This window comes from Neoarius graeffei, chromosome 21, assembly GCF_027579695.1.
Source record: "Neoarius graeffei isolate fNeoGra1 chromosome 21, fNeoGra1.pri, whole genome shotgun sequence".
NCBI lineage: Eukaryota > Metazoa > Chordata > Actinopteri > Siluriformes > Ariidae > Neoarius > Neoarius graeffei.
This window is the reverse complement of record NC_083589.1, coordinates 20710830-20727604: the sequence shown is the minus strand read 5'-3', so window position 1 is coordinate 20727604 and position 16775 is coordinate 20710830. Positions and strand designations below refer to the sequence as shown.

The 16775-nt window shown below is 40.6% G+C and overlaps 2 protein-coding genes across 2 annotated transcripts in view; both read right to left on the bottom strand.

The window, feature by feature from the left end:
* Positions 1-42, bottom strand: part of LOC132869570 (craniofacial development protein 2-like) — a 3711-nt gene extending 3669 nt beyond the window's left edge. The window contains exon 1 of the mRNA XM_060902811.1: positions 1-42. This exon is cut by the window's left edge and continues 2814 nt beyond it. The gene's annotated coding sequence lies outside the window, so the exon portion shown is untranslated.
* Positions 1-16775, bottom strand: part of naga (N-acetylgalactosaminidase, alpha) — a 66952-nt gene that overhangs the window by 27403 nt on the left and 22774 nt on the right. The window contains exon 3 of the mRNA XM_060902810.1: positions 2042-2182. Coding sequence (XP_060758793.1) covers positions 2042-2182 — 141 coding nt within the window. The remainder of the gene's footprint in view (positions 1-2041; positions 2183-16775) is intronic.

Here is a 16775-nt window from a genome sequence, read left to right as displayed (position 1 = left end):
TGTGGAAGTTTCAAAATTCCATATTTTATTCAGAATAGAACAGATGACAAATATTTAAACTGAGAAAATTTATCATTTAAAGAGAAAAATTAGGTGATTTTAAATTTCATTACAACAACACATCTCAAAAAAGTTGGGACAAGGCCATGTTTACCACTGTGAGACATCCCCTTTTCTCTTTACAACAGTCTGTAAACGTCTGGAGACTGAGGAGACAAGTTGCTCAAGTTTAGGGATAGGAATGTTAACCTATTCTTGTCTAATGTAGGATTCTAGTTGCTCAACTGTCTTAGGTCTTTTTTGTCGTATCTTCCGTTTTATGATGCGCCAAATGTTTTTTATGGGTGAAAGATCTGGACTGCAGGCTGGCCAGTTCAGTACCCGGACCCTTCTTCTACGCAGCCATGATGCTGTAATTGATGCAGTATGTGGTTTGGCATTGTCATGTTGGAAAATGCAAGGTCTTCCCTGAAAGAGACATCATCTGGATGGGAGCATATGTTGCTCTAGAACCTGGATATACCTTTCAGCATTGATGGTGTCTTTCCAGATGTGTAAGCTGCCCATGCCACACGCACTAATGCAACCCCATACCATCAGAGATGCAGGCTTCTGAACTGAGCGCTGATAACAACTTGGGTCGTCCTTCTCCTCTTTAGTCCGAATGACACGGCGTCCCTGATTTCCATAAAGAACTTCAAATTTTGATTCGTCTGACCACAGAACAGTTTTCCACTTTGCCACAGTCCATTTTAAATGAGCCTTGGCCCAGAGAAGACGTCTGCGCTTCTGGATCATGTTTAGATACAGCTTCTTCTTTGAACTATAGAGTTTTAGCTGGCAACGGCGGATGGCACGGTGAATTGTGTTCACAGATAATGTTCTCTGGAAATATTGCTGAGCCCATTTTGTGATTTCCAATACAGAAGCATGCCTGTATGTGATGCAGTGCCGTCTAAGGGCCTCAAGATCATGGGCACCCAGTATGGTTTTCCAGCCTTGACCCTTACGCACAGAGATTCTTCCAGATTCTCTGAATCTTTTGAAGATATGTTCAAACTCTTTGCAATTTTACACTAACTCCTTTCTGATATTGCTCCACTATTTGTCGGCACAGAATTAGGGGGATTGGTGATTCTCTTCCCAGCTTTACTTCTGAGAGCCGCTGCCACTCCAAGATGCTCTTTTTATACCCAGTCATGCTAATGACCTATTGCCAATTGACCTAATGAGTTGCAATTTGGTCCTCCAGCTGTTCCTTTTTTGTACCTTTAACTTTTCCAGCCTCTTATTCCCCCTGTCTCAACTTTTTTGAGATGTGTTACTGTCATGAAATTTCAAATGAGCCAATATTTGGCATGAAATTTCAATATGTCTCACTTTTGACATTTGATATGTTGTCTATGTTCTATTGTGAATACAATATCAGTTTTTGAGATTTGTAAATTATTGCATTTCGTTTTTATTTACAATTTGCACTTTGCCCCAACTTTTTTGGAGTCGGGGTTGTAATATTCACAGTCTGTTCCTAGTGTCTGTCTCTTCGTGGCTGATGCCAGACCTCGCACATCCCATGTAGCAAAAGCAAACTCCGTGGGAGGTGACGATGCCCGAGGATGCCAGGGACAGCTTCTTGGATGAAGAAAGGTAGACATTATAGAGATAGTCCTCTTCATGCGGTTGTCAGCTCGCAATCCTTGACGACGTTAGCTTCCCAAATGCATTGGTACTAATGGGGGGACCTCGTGAAGGTGTCGTCTTCCTCCCCATATATATTATATATACACACACAAATATATATATATGTGTGTGTGTTTTACACACGTGTGTATCTATACGTGTGTGTGTGTGTGTGTGTGTGTACACACGTATATATGCGCAACAGTATTTAAAAAATTTTCAGTGCAATGATATATGTACATTATAAAACAGTCAGCAGAAATGGTGGAACAGCAGTATTCAATATTATTTATAAAATGAAACAAAATTAATGAAATAACATCATTAGATTGAACATTTTTTGTCAAGTAAGGTACAGTGCCTCATTGGATCTGCTTGAAGTCGTCCTTGTGCATCTCTGTTCTTTGATGCCCAGCAGTCATCGATGTTAATATAGACATAACCGAGCTCCCTCCAGCCATCCTCAGCCAGTCGGTCTGCCATGTCCCTGAACAGCACCTCACTGGACCAAAATAAATAAAATAAATAAATGTCAGACAGAGAACTCCACGTTGATTAAAAAGGAGGACATCAATCACATCACAAAATTCTATATTACAGATGTCACTCCAGTAATCAGTTCCAGTGACAAGCAGGATCTCCATACGCTGGCATCTCTTTTTGGGCAAGTTTGGAATTGTCACATAAACAAAACAAGAAAAGACACACCTCAATTTACTGGAACCAAGAGGCCCAAACCAGTTCCATCACAACAATGCCCCTGTCCACAATGGTTTGACAAGTGTGGTGTAGAAGAACTCGAGTGACCTGCACAGAGCCCCGACCTCAACCCCACTGAACACCTTTGGGAAGAACTGAAACACTTACTGCACCCCAGTCACCCAACATCTGAAATCAGTGCCTCCCAAATGCCCTTGTAGCTCAATGATGACAAATCCCCACAGCCACACCCCAAAGTCTCGTGGAAAGACTGCCCAGAAGAGTGGAGGTTATTATAACAGCAAACACAGGGGCAAGAAATTTGGAATGGGATGTTCAACAAGCACACAGGAGCATTAGGGTCATGTGTCCACATACTTTTAGCCATATACTGTAGCAATCTCTCAGTGTGTTTCCTCTTTTGATAAAGACCTGTTTTCTCATCAGAATCATCCCATAATAGTGGTTCAGGAAACTATTCAAAAGTTCCTTTTGGCAAGTTATCTGGTATTCAACATGCAAAATAATTTTCACACAAGTCCTAAAAGTAGACAAAAGGAACCCAGTTATACATATGAGACAAAAAATATTATACTTGGTCATTAATTTATTAAGGAAAATGATCTAATTAGTGTGCTTGCAAAAGCACACTATTGTTCTTCTGAAGTTTTTTTATTATTACTCCGTTTCACCCGTTTTTTGGATCCACTACTCCTCCTAGGGCTTTCGAGATAGAGACACCGTTCCAACGCTGAAACATAGGGCCTGATCTGGAATGGTGTGCTTGTTAAAATGGTTGCACTACCCCTTGTCGTTCGTTCGGTGTTCCTGTTTTTCGGCAAAATTCCATGCCATTGAAATGAATGGGTAGAACTCTGGAGTGATGATGTCATAAGGAGCTCCCCCACTCTAGACGTTAGAGTGGGAGCAGCAGAAAAAAAAAAAATTTAAACTGCGATTTTACAGCCAAAATCCATGTTTTAAACCCTGTAAAACCTAATCTCCCTTCAAAATGATGTGAAAGAGTGTCACGGGCTGAGCCGTGATGCTGACAGAGTGCGCAGGCAGCCATTTGCCGGCATTTTTAAAATCACTGCTGTCCTGTCCTGTCGCTATTCTTATTGCCACCACCGTATGTACTGTTTAAGATCTCTTTCATATTGTCATTAATCACCATTTGCCATAGATTAATTACACAGGGCCAAACTTAGTGTTTAGAGTGCAGTGAAAGGCCTACCGGCACTTCTAGATGGCTATTGTTTGTGCATCTGACTCATTCAAAATATTCGCTTGAAACATATTGTCATTTTCATTCTTCATCTGTATAATCTTTGTCTAGTATCAAAAAGTAAAATAATTCACACTGGCTGTTAAAAACTTCATTTATTGGTTAAAACTTTTGTTATTACAACTCCGGTAGCAATTCACTCACCAGGCATTCAAAATGTTCTTCCATGTCTCGTTTGAGGAAACAGATGGACTGTTCCACTGGGGGTGGGTGGGGCTACAGTTAGCAATGTATATATAATATAATATAATATAATATAATATAATATAATATAATATAATATAATATAATATAATATAATATAATATAATAATATAATCTATATTAGGCCCAAGAGCCTCAGTAGGTGAGAGTTGGCGGTGAAGTGAACGTGTCTTGTTAATTGAAGTTGCTCTTGATAGTAGTTCACAGTCTGAGGACTTAGCCTGGCAATTTATGCTTGTTTATTTTCGTTTTGTACAGTTTTTGTTTTTGTATATTTTTTCATGCATGCTTGCCACTGTAAATATTTGCACATTGGTTAAAAAAAAGAAAGAAAAAAATAAACAAAGCCTTTTCGTTGAAAACTATTTGGTCTCCTCCGTCTTCTCCACTGCTGGGGCTATCCTGCCACAAAGAGACTTTGAGCCAGAGAAGGACTGAGAGCTGTTGACCAAAGCCATTTAAAAAAAGGATTTCAGAGCGCGGAAACACATTCTCATATCTTAACCCTTTACTGTTGCTGGCAACATTTGAGCAAGCACACTCCAGCAGTTTCTGCAGAGGAAATGCAATCTAGTTAGTGTGCTTGCAAAAGCACACTATTGTTCTTAAGTTTTATTTTTATTATTATTAGTGTGCTTGCAAAAGCACACTATTGCTCTTAAGTTTTATTTTTATTATTAGTGTGCTTGCAAAGCAAGCACACTATTGTTCTCCGATCGTTTATTATAATTATTACTATGATTATTATTAATCTTCTTTTTTTTAAAAAATTCTTTTCCACCCACTTTTTTGAGCCGCTACTCCTCCCGGGGCATTCGAGTTAGAGGCGCCGTTCCACTTCTCACTTGTCCGGCCTGTAGTGCAGATGTGTGCTTGTATACAGCTTTTCGATACGCCTTGTCGTTCTCCCGTAATTCGCGCTTTACGAAAAAAATTTTCCCCATTGAAATGAATCGGCGCTCGATGCAAAAAACAGATTTTTCCTTTGGGAGGCCAAACCGTAAGGTGTAAAGTCATGAAACGTGGTACACTTATAGAGGACTGGACCCTGATTGATTTCATCAAGTTTCATGTTGGTATGTCTCACGCTCTAGCGCCACCAACTGATCACATTCTTACATGCGTTCATGCACGTAACTTTTGAGCCGTATGTCCGATTTTCGTACGTCTGGTACCGTTGGAATCCTTGGAGCTAGACGATTCCAACGCACCATATGACATAATTTTCTGGCTGATTAGATTTTCCGGCATTTTGAATTTTGTCCAAAGTGAAGGTAGAGTGACCCTGGCTGCATGTTTTATCGATCATCACGAAACTTGGCACACATGATCTCCAGTCCATGCCTGATGAATGACATCCGTTTGGCTGTCATAGGTCGCGGCGTTCACCCGTGGCAGCCAATCAAAATCGATGGTGGAGCCACCAGACAGGAAGTGAGCTCATATCTCGGAAACGCTCTGACGTGTCAGGACCACATTTGTTGGCATGACTTTGGACACCATCCAAAGTACCCTCATCAAATATGGTGGCCAGATATCATTTGGCCACTAGGGGGCGTCACAATTAGCAAAAGGGTATTTTGGCTTACATCTCAGAAACGCTTTGACGTATCAAGACCATATTTGTTGACATGACTTTCGGCACCAGTTCATGTACCCTCATCAGATTTGGTGTCATTTGGCCACTAGGGGGCGCCACAATGAGCAAAAACGTGTTTCGGGTCATCTCTCTTTACGGATTTAGAATTACATCTAAATCTTCATGTTAGTGATGCTCTGGGATGTCCCTGTAAAGAACCTTGCCAGCCTGTCATCTCCGTATGAGAATCTGCGTTGTGTTTTTGCCAGACTTTCGCATGTTGACACAAAACTTGTCGTCTGGGCATGCGGTCGCCTCTCTTGCCAGGTCGCCATGGCGGCACACCTGAGCAAGCACACTTTCGCATTTTCTCCGGAAATGCATTCTAGTTATTATTATTATTATTAATAATATTTGTTGTCACCCACTTTTTTGAGCCGCTCCCGGGGCATTCGAGTTCGAGACACCGTTCCACTTCTCACTTGTCCAGCCTGTAGCGCAGATGTGTGCTTGTATACAGCTTTTTGACATGCCTTGCCGTTCTCCCATAATTCGTGTTTTTCGAAAACAATTTTCCCCATTGAAATGAATGGGCGCTCGACGCAAAAAAAAGATTTTTCCTTCGGGAGGCCAAACCGTAAGGTGTAAAGTCATGAAACGTGGTACACTGATGGAGGAGTGGACCCTGATTGATTTCATCAAGTTTCATTTTGGTACGTCTCACGCTCTACCACCACCAACTGATCACATTCTTACATGTGTTCACGCACGTAACTTTTGATCCGTATGTCCGATTTTCATAAGTCTGTGCTGTTGGAATCCTTGGAGCTAGATGATTCCAACGCACCCTATGATGTAATTTTCCGCCTAATTAGATTTTCCGCCATTTTGAATTTTGTCCAAAGTGAGAGTTAAGTGACCCTGGCCGCATGTTTTGTCTGATCATCACGAAACTTGGCACACATGATCTGCAGTCCATGACTTATAAATGATATTCGTTTCGCTCTCATACGTCGAAGCCCGTGGCAGCCAATCAAAATCGATGGCAGAGCCGCCAAACAGGAAGTGAGCTCATATCACGGTGTAGGTACATCCACAGCCGTCTAGGACTACAAATCCCATCAACCAACTTCCGCGATGGCCTACGTCACGCTGGGGCGGGATTACCTACGTCACATCCTCCACGACTCCTTAAGTGACCAAGCCACGCTACCCTCTTCCTCTTTTGGTCCTGTGAACGCTGCGTGTACAGACAGAGAAATCTTCCCATAGGACTGTCCGAAACCACAACTTCTGCCTGGCAAGAAAGAAGATTCAGCGCGTTTTAATTTACCACTGGCCATGGTAAAACTACTTAAATTGCGCCATCTCACTCAGATTGAGTTACAACCGGTTTTTATTTGTTCATTATAAGTAACGTTACGACTGCAGCCCAAAGCAGTTAATTAAAAGTTAGAAGCGACCGGATTCCTTCTGACTTAATCGCTGTGCACATTGTTTGATCAGAGACTTTTACTCACGAACGCTGAAGTTCGGACCAAGAAATTCTCTGCGCTTTTACAGAAGCCTCCACGAGCTCTGTGAACTCCAAAAATTTCGGGACATCCCTGCATAATCTTGCATAGAAGCAAGATACTTGAAGTAAGACTGGCATTTTGGGCAAACTAGTCTTAGAAATTAGCTTTATGAAATAGTGTGAATTTAAACTCAGGAACTGTTTAATTGTGCACACTGACCATTGTGTTCTACAATTGTTTTATCTCAGTTGTTTTAATAGATAAGTTGTTGCATGCTTTCTCTCTATCCTTTCTAACACTTTAATTTCATTATTACACATATTTTGACCTCATCAAGATTTCAGTAGATTTAGTAATGTTATAAGCTAGTGGGTTAGCAATTACGACATATTCCTTTGTCTGCTTAAACCACAAGGTTCTCCCTCCCCCACACACGCACATGCTCACACATTCCAACACACACACACACACACACACACCTTTCTCTCCCACACACACACACGCTCATCAAGTATATAACCATTTGAATGTATTCAACTGCTATTACTCATTTTTATCATTATAATAAATTCAATTATTCTGAGAATGTGATTGTTTTTGCAATATATATTTTTGAAGTCACCCAATCTCAAAGAATTCCAAATTGCCTTTATCCAAGGTGTATAGGAGTGCTATTGGCTGTCTATGTAGCACGGTAAGTAATACATTATTGCTACATTGGTAGTGATCATAATAATTTGGAATATACCATAATTTAGCTGTTTGGTAATTTATTATTAAGCACCAAAATTAATGGTATTATTAATGAGACTGATTTAATGAGATTGATCACTCAAGACCAATTGCACCCACAACGGAAACGCTTTGACGTATCAAGACCATGTTCAGTGGCATGACTTTGGACACCATCCAAAGTACCCTCATCAAATATGGTGTCATTTGGCCACTAGGGGGCATCACGATTAGCAAAAACGTATTTTGGCTCATATCTCAGACACGCTTTGACGCATCAGGTCCATATTTGTTGAGATGCCTTTCGGCACCAGTTCATGTATCCTCATCAAATTTGGTGTCAGGCGGCGCACCCGAGAAAGCACACTTTCGCATTTTCTCTGGAAATGCATTCTAGTTATTATTTAGCTTCTTTTTATTCTTTTCCACCCACTTTTTTGAGCCGCTACTCCTTCAGGGGCATTCGAGTTAGAGACGCCGTTCCACTTCTCACTTGTCTGGCCTGTGGCGCAGATGTGTGCTTGTATAGACCCCTTCACAGTAAACGTCATTCATACGTAAGCGGAAATTGCGCGCACAGCCTGGACCCAAAAAAGACTCAGAAATGCCTAGTTGTTGTGTTTTCGGGTGTCAGAATCGTAGCAGTGATGGGGTTAAAATGTACAGAATTCCAGCAGGATCTCACCCATTCCAAAAAAATCGCCGACGTCTATGGCTACAAGCCATCAAACGTGTAGACTGGGATGAAAGCATCATCAAAAATGCGCGGGTTTGCAGCACCCACTTCATCACAGGTAAGATCAGGCTATTTATTAAATCTTTCTTTTTTATTCTTTCTAGTCTTCGTTTATTGATGTAGCAAAATACTTTGGTAACGTTTGTCTGATTAGCTGGGTCATAGTTACACAATGTAATGACTATTGTTAGCATGTTAACTTAGCTTTGCATGCAATTTTGTTTGTAGGAGAGGTCTTGCTTGACTCAAGCAGTCCAGATTTTGTGCCATCATTATTTGTGTATGCCGAAAATCACAATTTTAAAGTGAGGATGGAAAGGTAAAATTGTGTGCCCTCACTCTAAATGCCAACTTACGTTGACTGCTCTAACCTAGCTCCTGCCCCGTTCAGTTTCATTTCTGGTCTCTGCCTCTCATTTTTTACGCAGCTCTGATTTCTCTTAGCTGCACTCTTTACACTATCATTCCTTTCATACCATTACCTCCTGCAAATTGCTGTTTAGTATTAGTATTTGCTGTTGTAGCTAAAGCCACATTGCCATCACATCACTGGCATAATTTGATTAAAACAAAATGAATATGAATGTCCCATTGTTAATCAAGTTGTACATGCCCGCACATAACATGCGTCTAAAGACTTGTAGGCACGAAGTTTTTCGTGGGTGTACACTGAAGTCTTGTCAATAAGGTACGAGTATATATCTGGCCATTGTATACCAGGGAACTTACTAACATCATCCGTCCACTCTTTAATTAAATGCGGATCCGGTAGGCGATGTCCACTTGTTAGAGTTAACTTATTTATGTAGCATTCTCGATCTTGTAACGACAATTGTTTGGCATAATCTGACAGCTCATAATGCCGGTCTATGGGCAGCGCCATTGTTTCTGGGTCCAGGCTGCGCGCGCATCCTGACAACGGTCGGTTTGTTTACAAAACATGCAAAGGGGTCTATACAGCTTTTCGATACGCCTTGTCGTTCTCCCGTAATTTGCGTTTTTTGAAAAAAAAATTTACCCCATTGAAAACACTGATTGATTTCATCAAGTTTCATGTTGGTATTTATCTTATTTTTCATTAAGTTTTATATTGTAGAATTAGAGTTGTTCAGCCAAATAAAGCAAGAAATCTTGCTGTAATGTACTGCCATCTAGTGGATGCAAATGCCATTGCTGTGTGATTTGATGACAGGAAAAGAAATTAAGTCTAGCCTATAATGTTGAATTAAGTCAGAAATGGTCATTTAGGTACAAAGTCAATGGTCATTATTGCTTAAGATTTTTTCAGGAGCAGCCACAAACTGTACATGATACAACATAATAATAGAAAATGGAACTTGAAACTGGACACAAACAGTGACAGGACAATGATTCACAGGAGATTTCTTGTAAAGAAATAATTACTTAATTAATAACTTACTTAAATATTAATAAATACTTATGACCTTGCATTACACAGACCAAAGAACATCAAATAAATCACATTGGGAAAAGATGTTTGGATGGCCTAATTTTGAAAGAAAATACCATTAATTCATGATAAATTCCAGCAGGGGGAGATAAGTTGAACTATATAGTGAAGAATGTAAGTCTAATACTCTCACTTTTGCTTGGCATCCGTTGCTGTCAGCAGTTCTGAGCACCTCTGGCGATAAACAACTTTTTTTTTTTATTGAAGTACAGAGCACTGGACTAGAAACTCACCACGCACAACTGGAAAACAAGGTAATTTACCATTACATGGGCATTATGAAATGAGGCTAGCTATGACTTGGCAATTAGAGAATGAATTGGCAAACTGCAGATGAGCTTAGAAGATGAACAATTTAGCTGGAAAACGTTTTAAGACTGCAGACATATTTTTGCTAGATCACCATTTTGAAATATCAAAGTAAGACCTTGGCAGAAATTAGCATAGGAAAGCTGAACTAGCCGTAATCGCGTGAGCTCAAATGACTGGGGACCAGTCCGCGAAAGGTCGCCATTTTTAAGCACCAGGACCAATTAGTAACGTTATCTACACTATATTAATATTTTTGTGGGACAATGTGAGATAAGACATCTGTCAAATTTAATATATTTTTGTAGTTATTAAAATTATTTTACTAATCATAAGGTTTGAATTACTGGCCACTGATGAGGACAAACGCTTTGTTCCTCGACATAATGTGCATTGCATGTAGACAGTTTTGCCTTTAATTTCAAGTAATGAATGGCTGTATTTCCAATTTGAAAACGCAGTCTTGGGCTGACTGCTCGCCATCGCTGTGTCTTCTGATTGAAAGTGTGCGCAGTAGTACAGTAGACGGAGCCTACCTACGTATGTTGTCCAAATCTACTCTGATTGGCTTACTATGCCGTTGTCTCGCACCTCCCCGCCCCACACTAAAGCAGAGTAAAGAAAGGCTGAACGAGCAGCGTGCCAGATGAAAACAGCTTTAATAAAGTAACGCATAGCATTTTCTTGTAAGTAACGGGAATGGTGCTATAACGATGTAAAAAGTAATTAGTTAGATTACTCGTTACTAAAAAAAAATAACGCTGTTATTCCCATCACTGCTCGAGAGTAAGGGTGTACAATTCTGCTCCAAAATCGACCACGTTTAGGCTAAGGGAAAATTCTTTTGGTAGGCTAAGGTGGTGTTTACATTAGACCGTATCCGTCTCGTTTTCGTCGCGGATGCACGGCCCGTGCACATTAAAACGCCGGGAAACGACTCCACAGGCAGAACAACTTGAATCCGCCAGGGTCCACGTATTCAACCCAGTTCGTATCTGATCCGGTGCTGTGTAAACATTGAGGAATGAGGAAACACAGTGCTGAGCTCTAGCTGACGTCGTCATTGGACGACGTCACTGTGACATCCACCTTCCTGATTCGCTGGCGTTGGGATCACACACACAGCGGCTCAGTCCCGAATCACTGCTCGTGCGCTTCACTTGCGCACTCTGTGAGCTGCGCAGGGCCGGAGTGTGCACCCTCCAGAGGGCACTCGCTGTTCAGGGCGGAGTGATTTGGAGCGCAGGAGGAAGCGCTGAGCCGCACTGAGGTTTATTTACACATTTCAACTTATTTACCTCCTTCAGGCGCTTAAACTCAGTGAGAACATGAACATCACAGCCAGGTGTGTTTATCTGCTGGAGATGATGTTCGCTTGCCATCCTTCCACTTGCAAGTGGTGAGTGACTTGCGCATGCCCGATATGCACTGGGATCATGTGACGTGCCGTCTAATTAGTCATGTGATTAGCATATCCGTGTATTGGCGTTGCTGTGTGCACGCGAATCGTGTATTGGCGTTGCTGTGTGCACGCGAATCGTTTTAAAAACGTTAATCTGATGATCCGCTGATACGGTCTAATGTAAACACCACCCAAGTCTGCTCATCAACCTAAGTAGCTCGCCTCTGAAATGTTTTGTGATACTAAATACTTCTAATTATAATACTGATAGCCTACTTATATGTTCAGTCTGAAAGCAATAGTCCTTTGGAAAGTAAAATCAAAATCTTACCTCTGCTGCTATTCACAGTTTTAAAGGACACAGGCTTTTTTTTTTTTGGGGGGGGGGGGGGGGGGCTATTGCAGCCTATGGCTCGTTTCTGAAATGTTTTGTGATGCTAAATATATTCAAAATATGATACTGATAGGCTACGTTCAGTCCAGAAGACATACTCCTTCCTAACTAACACAGTTACGTTGTGGCAACGTTGTGAAGACGTACCACATTCGTACTGGCACTGTACCAGCAAAATGTCCCAAACACTTTATTTTGCGAGTCAGCAATGTCTTTCTGTGACTGAAAGTTACATGTATTCTGTTTTTAAATAATGTTTATGTAGCTGACGCCAAGGTCAATCTTATATAGCCAACACATCTTACTAGCCAGAGATCCCTTAAAGGCACAGGAGCCTATTTTTTGCTACCACACAGTGTAGCCTAGCTTACTACCAGGGGTGTCAAACTTACGGCCCGCGGGCCGGATCAGGCCCGCGAACAGGTTTAATCCGGCCCGCGAGATGATTTTTCAAAGTATAAAAATGAGCTGCAATTTTACAATAAAAGAAACTGCTGTTCTAAATGTGTCCACTGGGTGTCGCAATAGCAATTCTGTTAAGCAAGCAAACTGTTTGCCGCGCTGAGCGGTATGGACCCTTTTCACGTGACGTCACGACAAACGCGGCCGCCATTTTGGACATGTACTACCAGTAGTTTACCACAACCAGCATTGAGGAACGGCAGCAAAGAAAGTGTTTGTTTTCAGCAAGACTTCCATCATGCCACTATGTTGTTGTGCACCTGGATGTAGTAACCATCAACAAACAAGGCAAGGGTTATCATTTTATCGGATCCCGGTAGATGCTGACCGACGGAGAAGATGGATAGCGGCATACCAACGCTTGTGTAGTGACCACTTTGTTGGAGGCAGGGGTGATAGCGTTCCGGCGCGCTGCGCCGGATTTCCGGCGCGCCGTGGCTGGGGGAAAAAAAAAATAAAAAATCTAGTTCGCCCATTGTCCTGTGTTCGGAATTCGGAATTCCCTTTACTGTCTATCTGCGCATCTCAGAATGACACAGGACAATGGGCGAACTAGATTTTTTTTTTTTCCCCCAGCCACGGCGCGCCGGAAATCCGGCGCGGCGCCGGAACGCTATCACCCCTGTGGAGGTAAGACGAATAAAATTAGCCAGAAAAGGCATTACATTGCTGTTAACATTCCATTCTAGTTTACTGTAATTATGATCTGGCAGCTATTTACACCGGATCCAGTGTAAATAGCCGCCGGAGCCAACGTCCGAGGTTCCGGAGCGCGCGCGCGCTCGCGGCCCGGCCGGAGCCAGCGCGCGCTCGCTCGCGGCCCGGCCGGACGTTGGCTCCGGCAGCTATTTACACTGGATCCGGTGTAAATAGCTGCCAGATCATAATTACAGTAAACTAGTAAATACAGTTTTCTGCATCTCGCTCCTTTTTCTTTTATGTTTGTCGCCTTCCTCGCATTCAAACCGATTTGAGCCGAAGTCCACTACATGTCCAAAATGGCGGTTGCGTTTACGAAGATCACGTGACTGAAAAGGGTCCATAGCGCGGAAGTATAGCAAGGACAGCTAGCCCGGACAATAGCTGGTCATTGATTGCTAATGTTACACAGTCTTAGATTAAAATCAATTTACAAATAATTAATACTGAGCATTAATTGAAATTTTATTTAAAATTGAGGAAGAAACATGTCTCCTAACCTACTTGAGCCTTATTGAAGCATTTATTAACCCTCAAATATCAGTTATATGAAAATATATCAAAAATTCGAATTTGGTGAAAATTGATTTTTTAAACCCCTGTAGTTTAAAAATACTTGAGAGACACAGAACAAAAATTTGGAAATATAAAATATGGGTCTTGGGGATTACTGAAAAAATTTACAAGTTCCTAACTGCTATCCCACGTTGGATTTCTTGCTACTGAAAATGGCATGTTTTAGAAATCGGCGAATTTCAAAACCCTATTACAGACAAACTAGGAATAGTGGAGACTTGGTAAAACTGAAATTGGTAGATATTTCTGTGTAGATTTGAATAACATTCTTAGTTTAAGCATTACTGCCACAGGCAAGCTTCCAGAATGAGTTAAAAATGCAAAAAATGCAAATTTGTCTTTTTAATTTCCTTGTTAAAATCACCATCTAATATACAATGACCATTGAAATTCTAAGTTGAAGCTTGTAGTACAAGACATTGAGTCTCTCTGTGCAAAATTTTATGTTTCTATCTTGCATAATAAAGATTATATTGCACTTTGAAATATGTATGTTTTGAGCAAAATGCAAAAAAATCGAAAAATTCAAATGCCTGTATCTCTGAAACCGTTGGAGATAGGAAGCTCAAGTTTTGGGGATTAACTTCTTTTAATAGTACCTCTGAGCCCTCCAAATTTCATTGAAATCTGAGATGGTCAAGCATAACCTCTTGTTGATTTGGCATGGAATGACCCAGTGAAAAGTCCAAAAATCACATTTGCTGTCTGAACTTTCTCTCTGAATCTTGTCACGACACCTGCTTTTTTTCCCGATCATTGATGGCGCACCATCTGTAGCCAGGCTGACAGCGCGGGACCAGTCCACTCCGACCCTGTCCAGCGCTCCGACGAGGGCGGTGAAAATATCTCCTGCTGTTGTGGTATCTGTCATTGGCACCAGCTCCAAGAACTCCTCGGTGATGGTCAAAGTGTCATCAACTCCGCGGATTAATATGGCCAGTTGCGCAACATCTGTAATGTCCGTGCTTTCATCAATTGCAACTGAAAAAGCAATAAATGACTTCACTTTGCGCTTCATTTGGCTGTCCACATCCGCCGAAAGATCAGAAATCCTGTCTGAAACTGTGTTTCTTGTCAGACTGATATTTGCAAAAGCCTGACGCTTTTCAGGGCACACAATCTCTGCAGCCTTCAGCATGCACGTCTTCACAAATTCACCCTCACTGAATGGTTTTGAAGCCAGTGCAATTTCGTTAGCAATAAGATAGCTAGCTTTCACCGCAGCATCACTGATATCGCGGCTGTGAGTAAACACAGACTGCTGTTTCTTCAGACCCACCAACAATTCATTCACCTTCTCTCTTCTCTGTTGTCCTTGCAAGTGGTTGTATTTTTCGGCATGAAGAGTCTCATAGTGGCGCCGAAGGTTATATTCTTTCAGCACTAAAACGTCCTGTGAACACACCAAACACACAGGTTTCCCATTCACCTCCGTAAATAAATAGGACGATGACCATTTGTCTTGGAAAACTCTGCACTCTGTGTTGACTTTTCTCTTTTTTGATAAATGCATTTTGGGACAACAAGGGTGCCAAATTGCGTAATGTTCAAAGTAGTGGTTGCTCTCCACTGAAAATTGCCAAGTATAGCCACAAACAGAAAGCTGCATATGGCAAAGCAAAGCTGCAATGAGTAGAAGAAACTTTACGTTCTAAAATGAAATTTTATTAATTAATGAAATTTGCTCCAAACTATACTGAGAGAGTGTATTTAACTTACAATTTCTGTTGTATGTTAGTTTATGGCAGTCAGAATCTTTCTTTAGTCCAATTCCTATAGAACAGGGAGGAAGTTCAGCCATTTCTAGATGTCTAAGAACAAACTCATTTATACTGATCTCAAATTGAAAGCAACTACAATTAAATTCCCTAGTCAACTATTCAAAATATCCAATCCTTGCAAAGAAACACATTCAGTTAATAACATTGGTAAATTTTCTCAGTGCTCTGTATTACAATGTATTTAATATAATCCAAGCAATATAATGTTATCTGAACAAGTATGCAGTTTACAGACTCTAAAACTATAAGATATGAGCCACCTGTTCTAGTATCAAAGGTCACCTATTGTGCTGTGTTGATATTGATAAGGCTGGCTGTTGACTGGTACACAATAGCTGGTCACTGATTGCTAATGTTACACAGTCTTAGATTAAAATCAATTTACAAATAATTAATACTGAGCATTAATTGAAATTTTATTTAAAATTGAGGAAGAAACATGTCTCCTAACCTACTTGAGTCTTATTGAAGCATTTATTAACCCTCAGTTATATGAAAATATATCAAAAATTCGAATTTGGTGAAAATTGATTTTTTAAACCCCTGTAGTTTAAAAATACTTGAGAGACACAGAACAAAAATTTGGAAATATAAAATATGGGTCTTGGGGATTACTGAAAAAATTTACAAGTTCCTAACTGCTATCCCACGTTGGATTTCTTGCTACTGAAAATGGCATGTTTTAGAAATCGGCGAATTTCAAAACCCTATTACAGACAAACTAGGAATAGTGGAGACTTGGTAAAACTGAAATTGGTAGATATTTCTGTGTAGATTTGAATAACATTCTTAGTTTAAGCATTACTGCCACAGGCAAGCTTCCAGAATGAATTAAAAATGCAAAAAATGCAAATTTGTCTTTTTAATTTCCTTATAAAAATCACCATCTAATATACAATGACCATTGAAATTCTAAGTTGAAGCTTGTAGTACAAGACATTGAGTCTCTCTGTGCAAAATTTTATGTTTCTATCTTGTATAATAAAGATTATATTACACTTTGAAATATGTATGTTTTGAGCAAAATGCAAAAAAAATCGAAAAATTCAAATGCCTGTATCTCTGAAACCGTTGGAGATAGGAAGCTCAAATTTTGGGGATTAACTTCTTTTAATAGCATCTCTGAGCCCTCCAAATTTCATTGAAATCTGAGATGGTCAAGCATAAATTTGTCAGATATTTGTTGATTTGGCATGGAATGACCCCACTGTATTTTGCATCAGGAGGCATTGTGTTGCAAGTCATT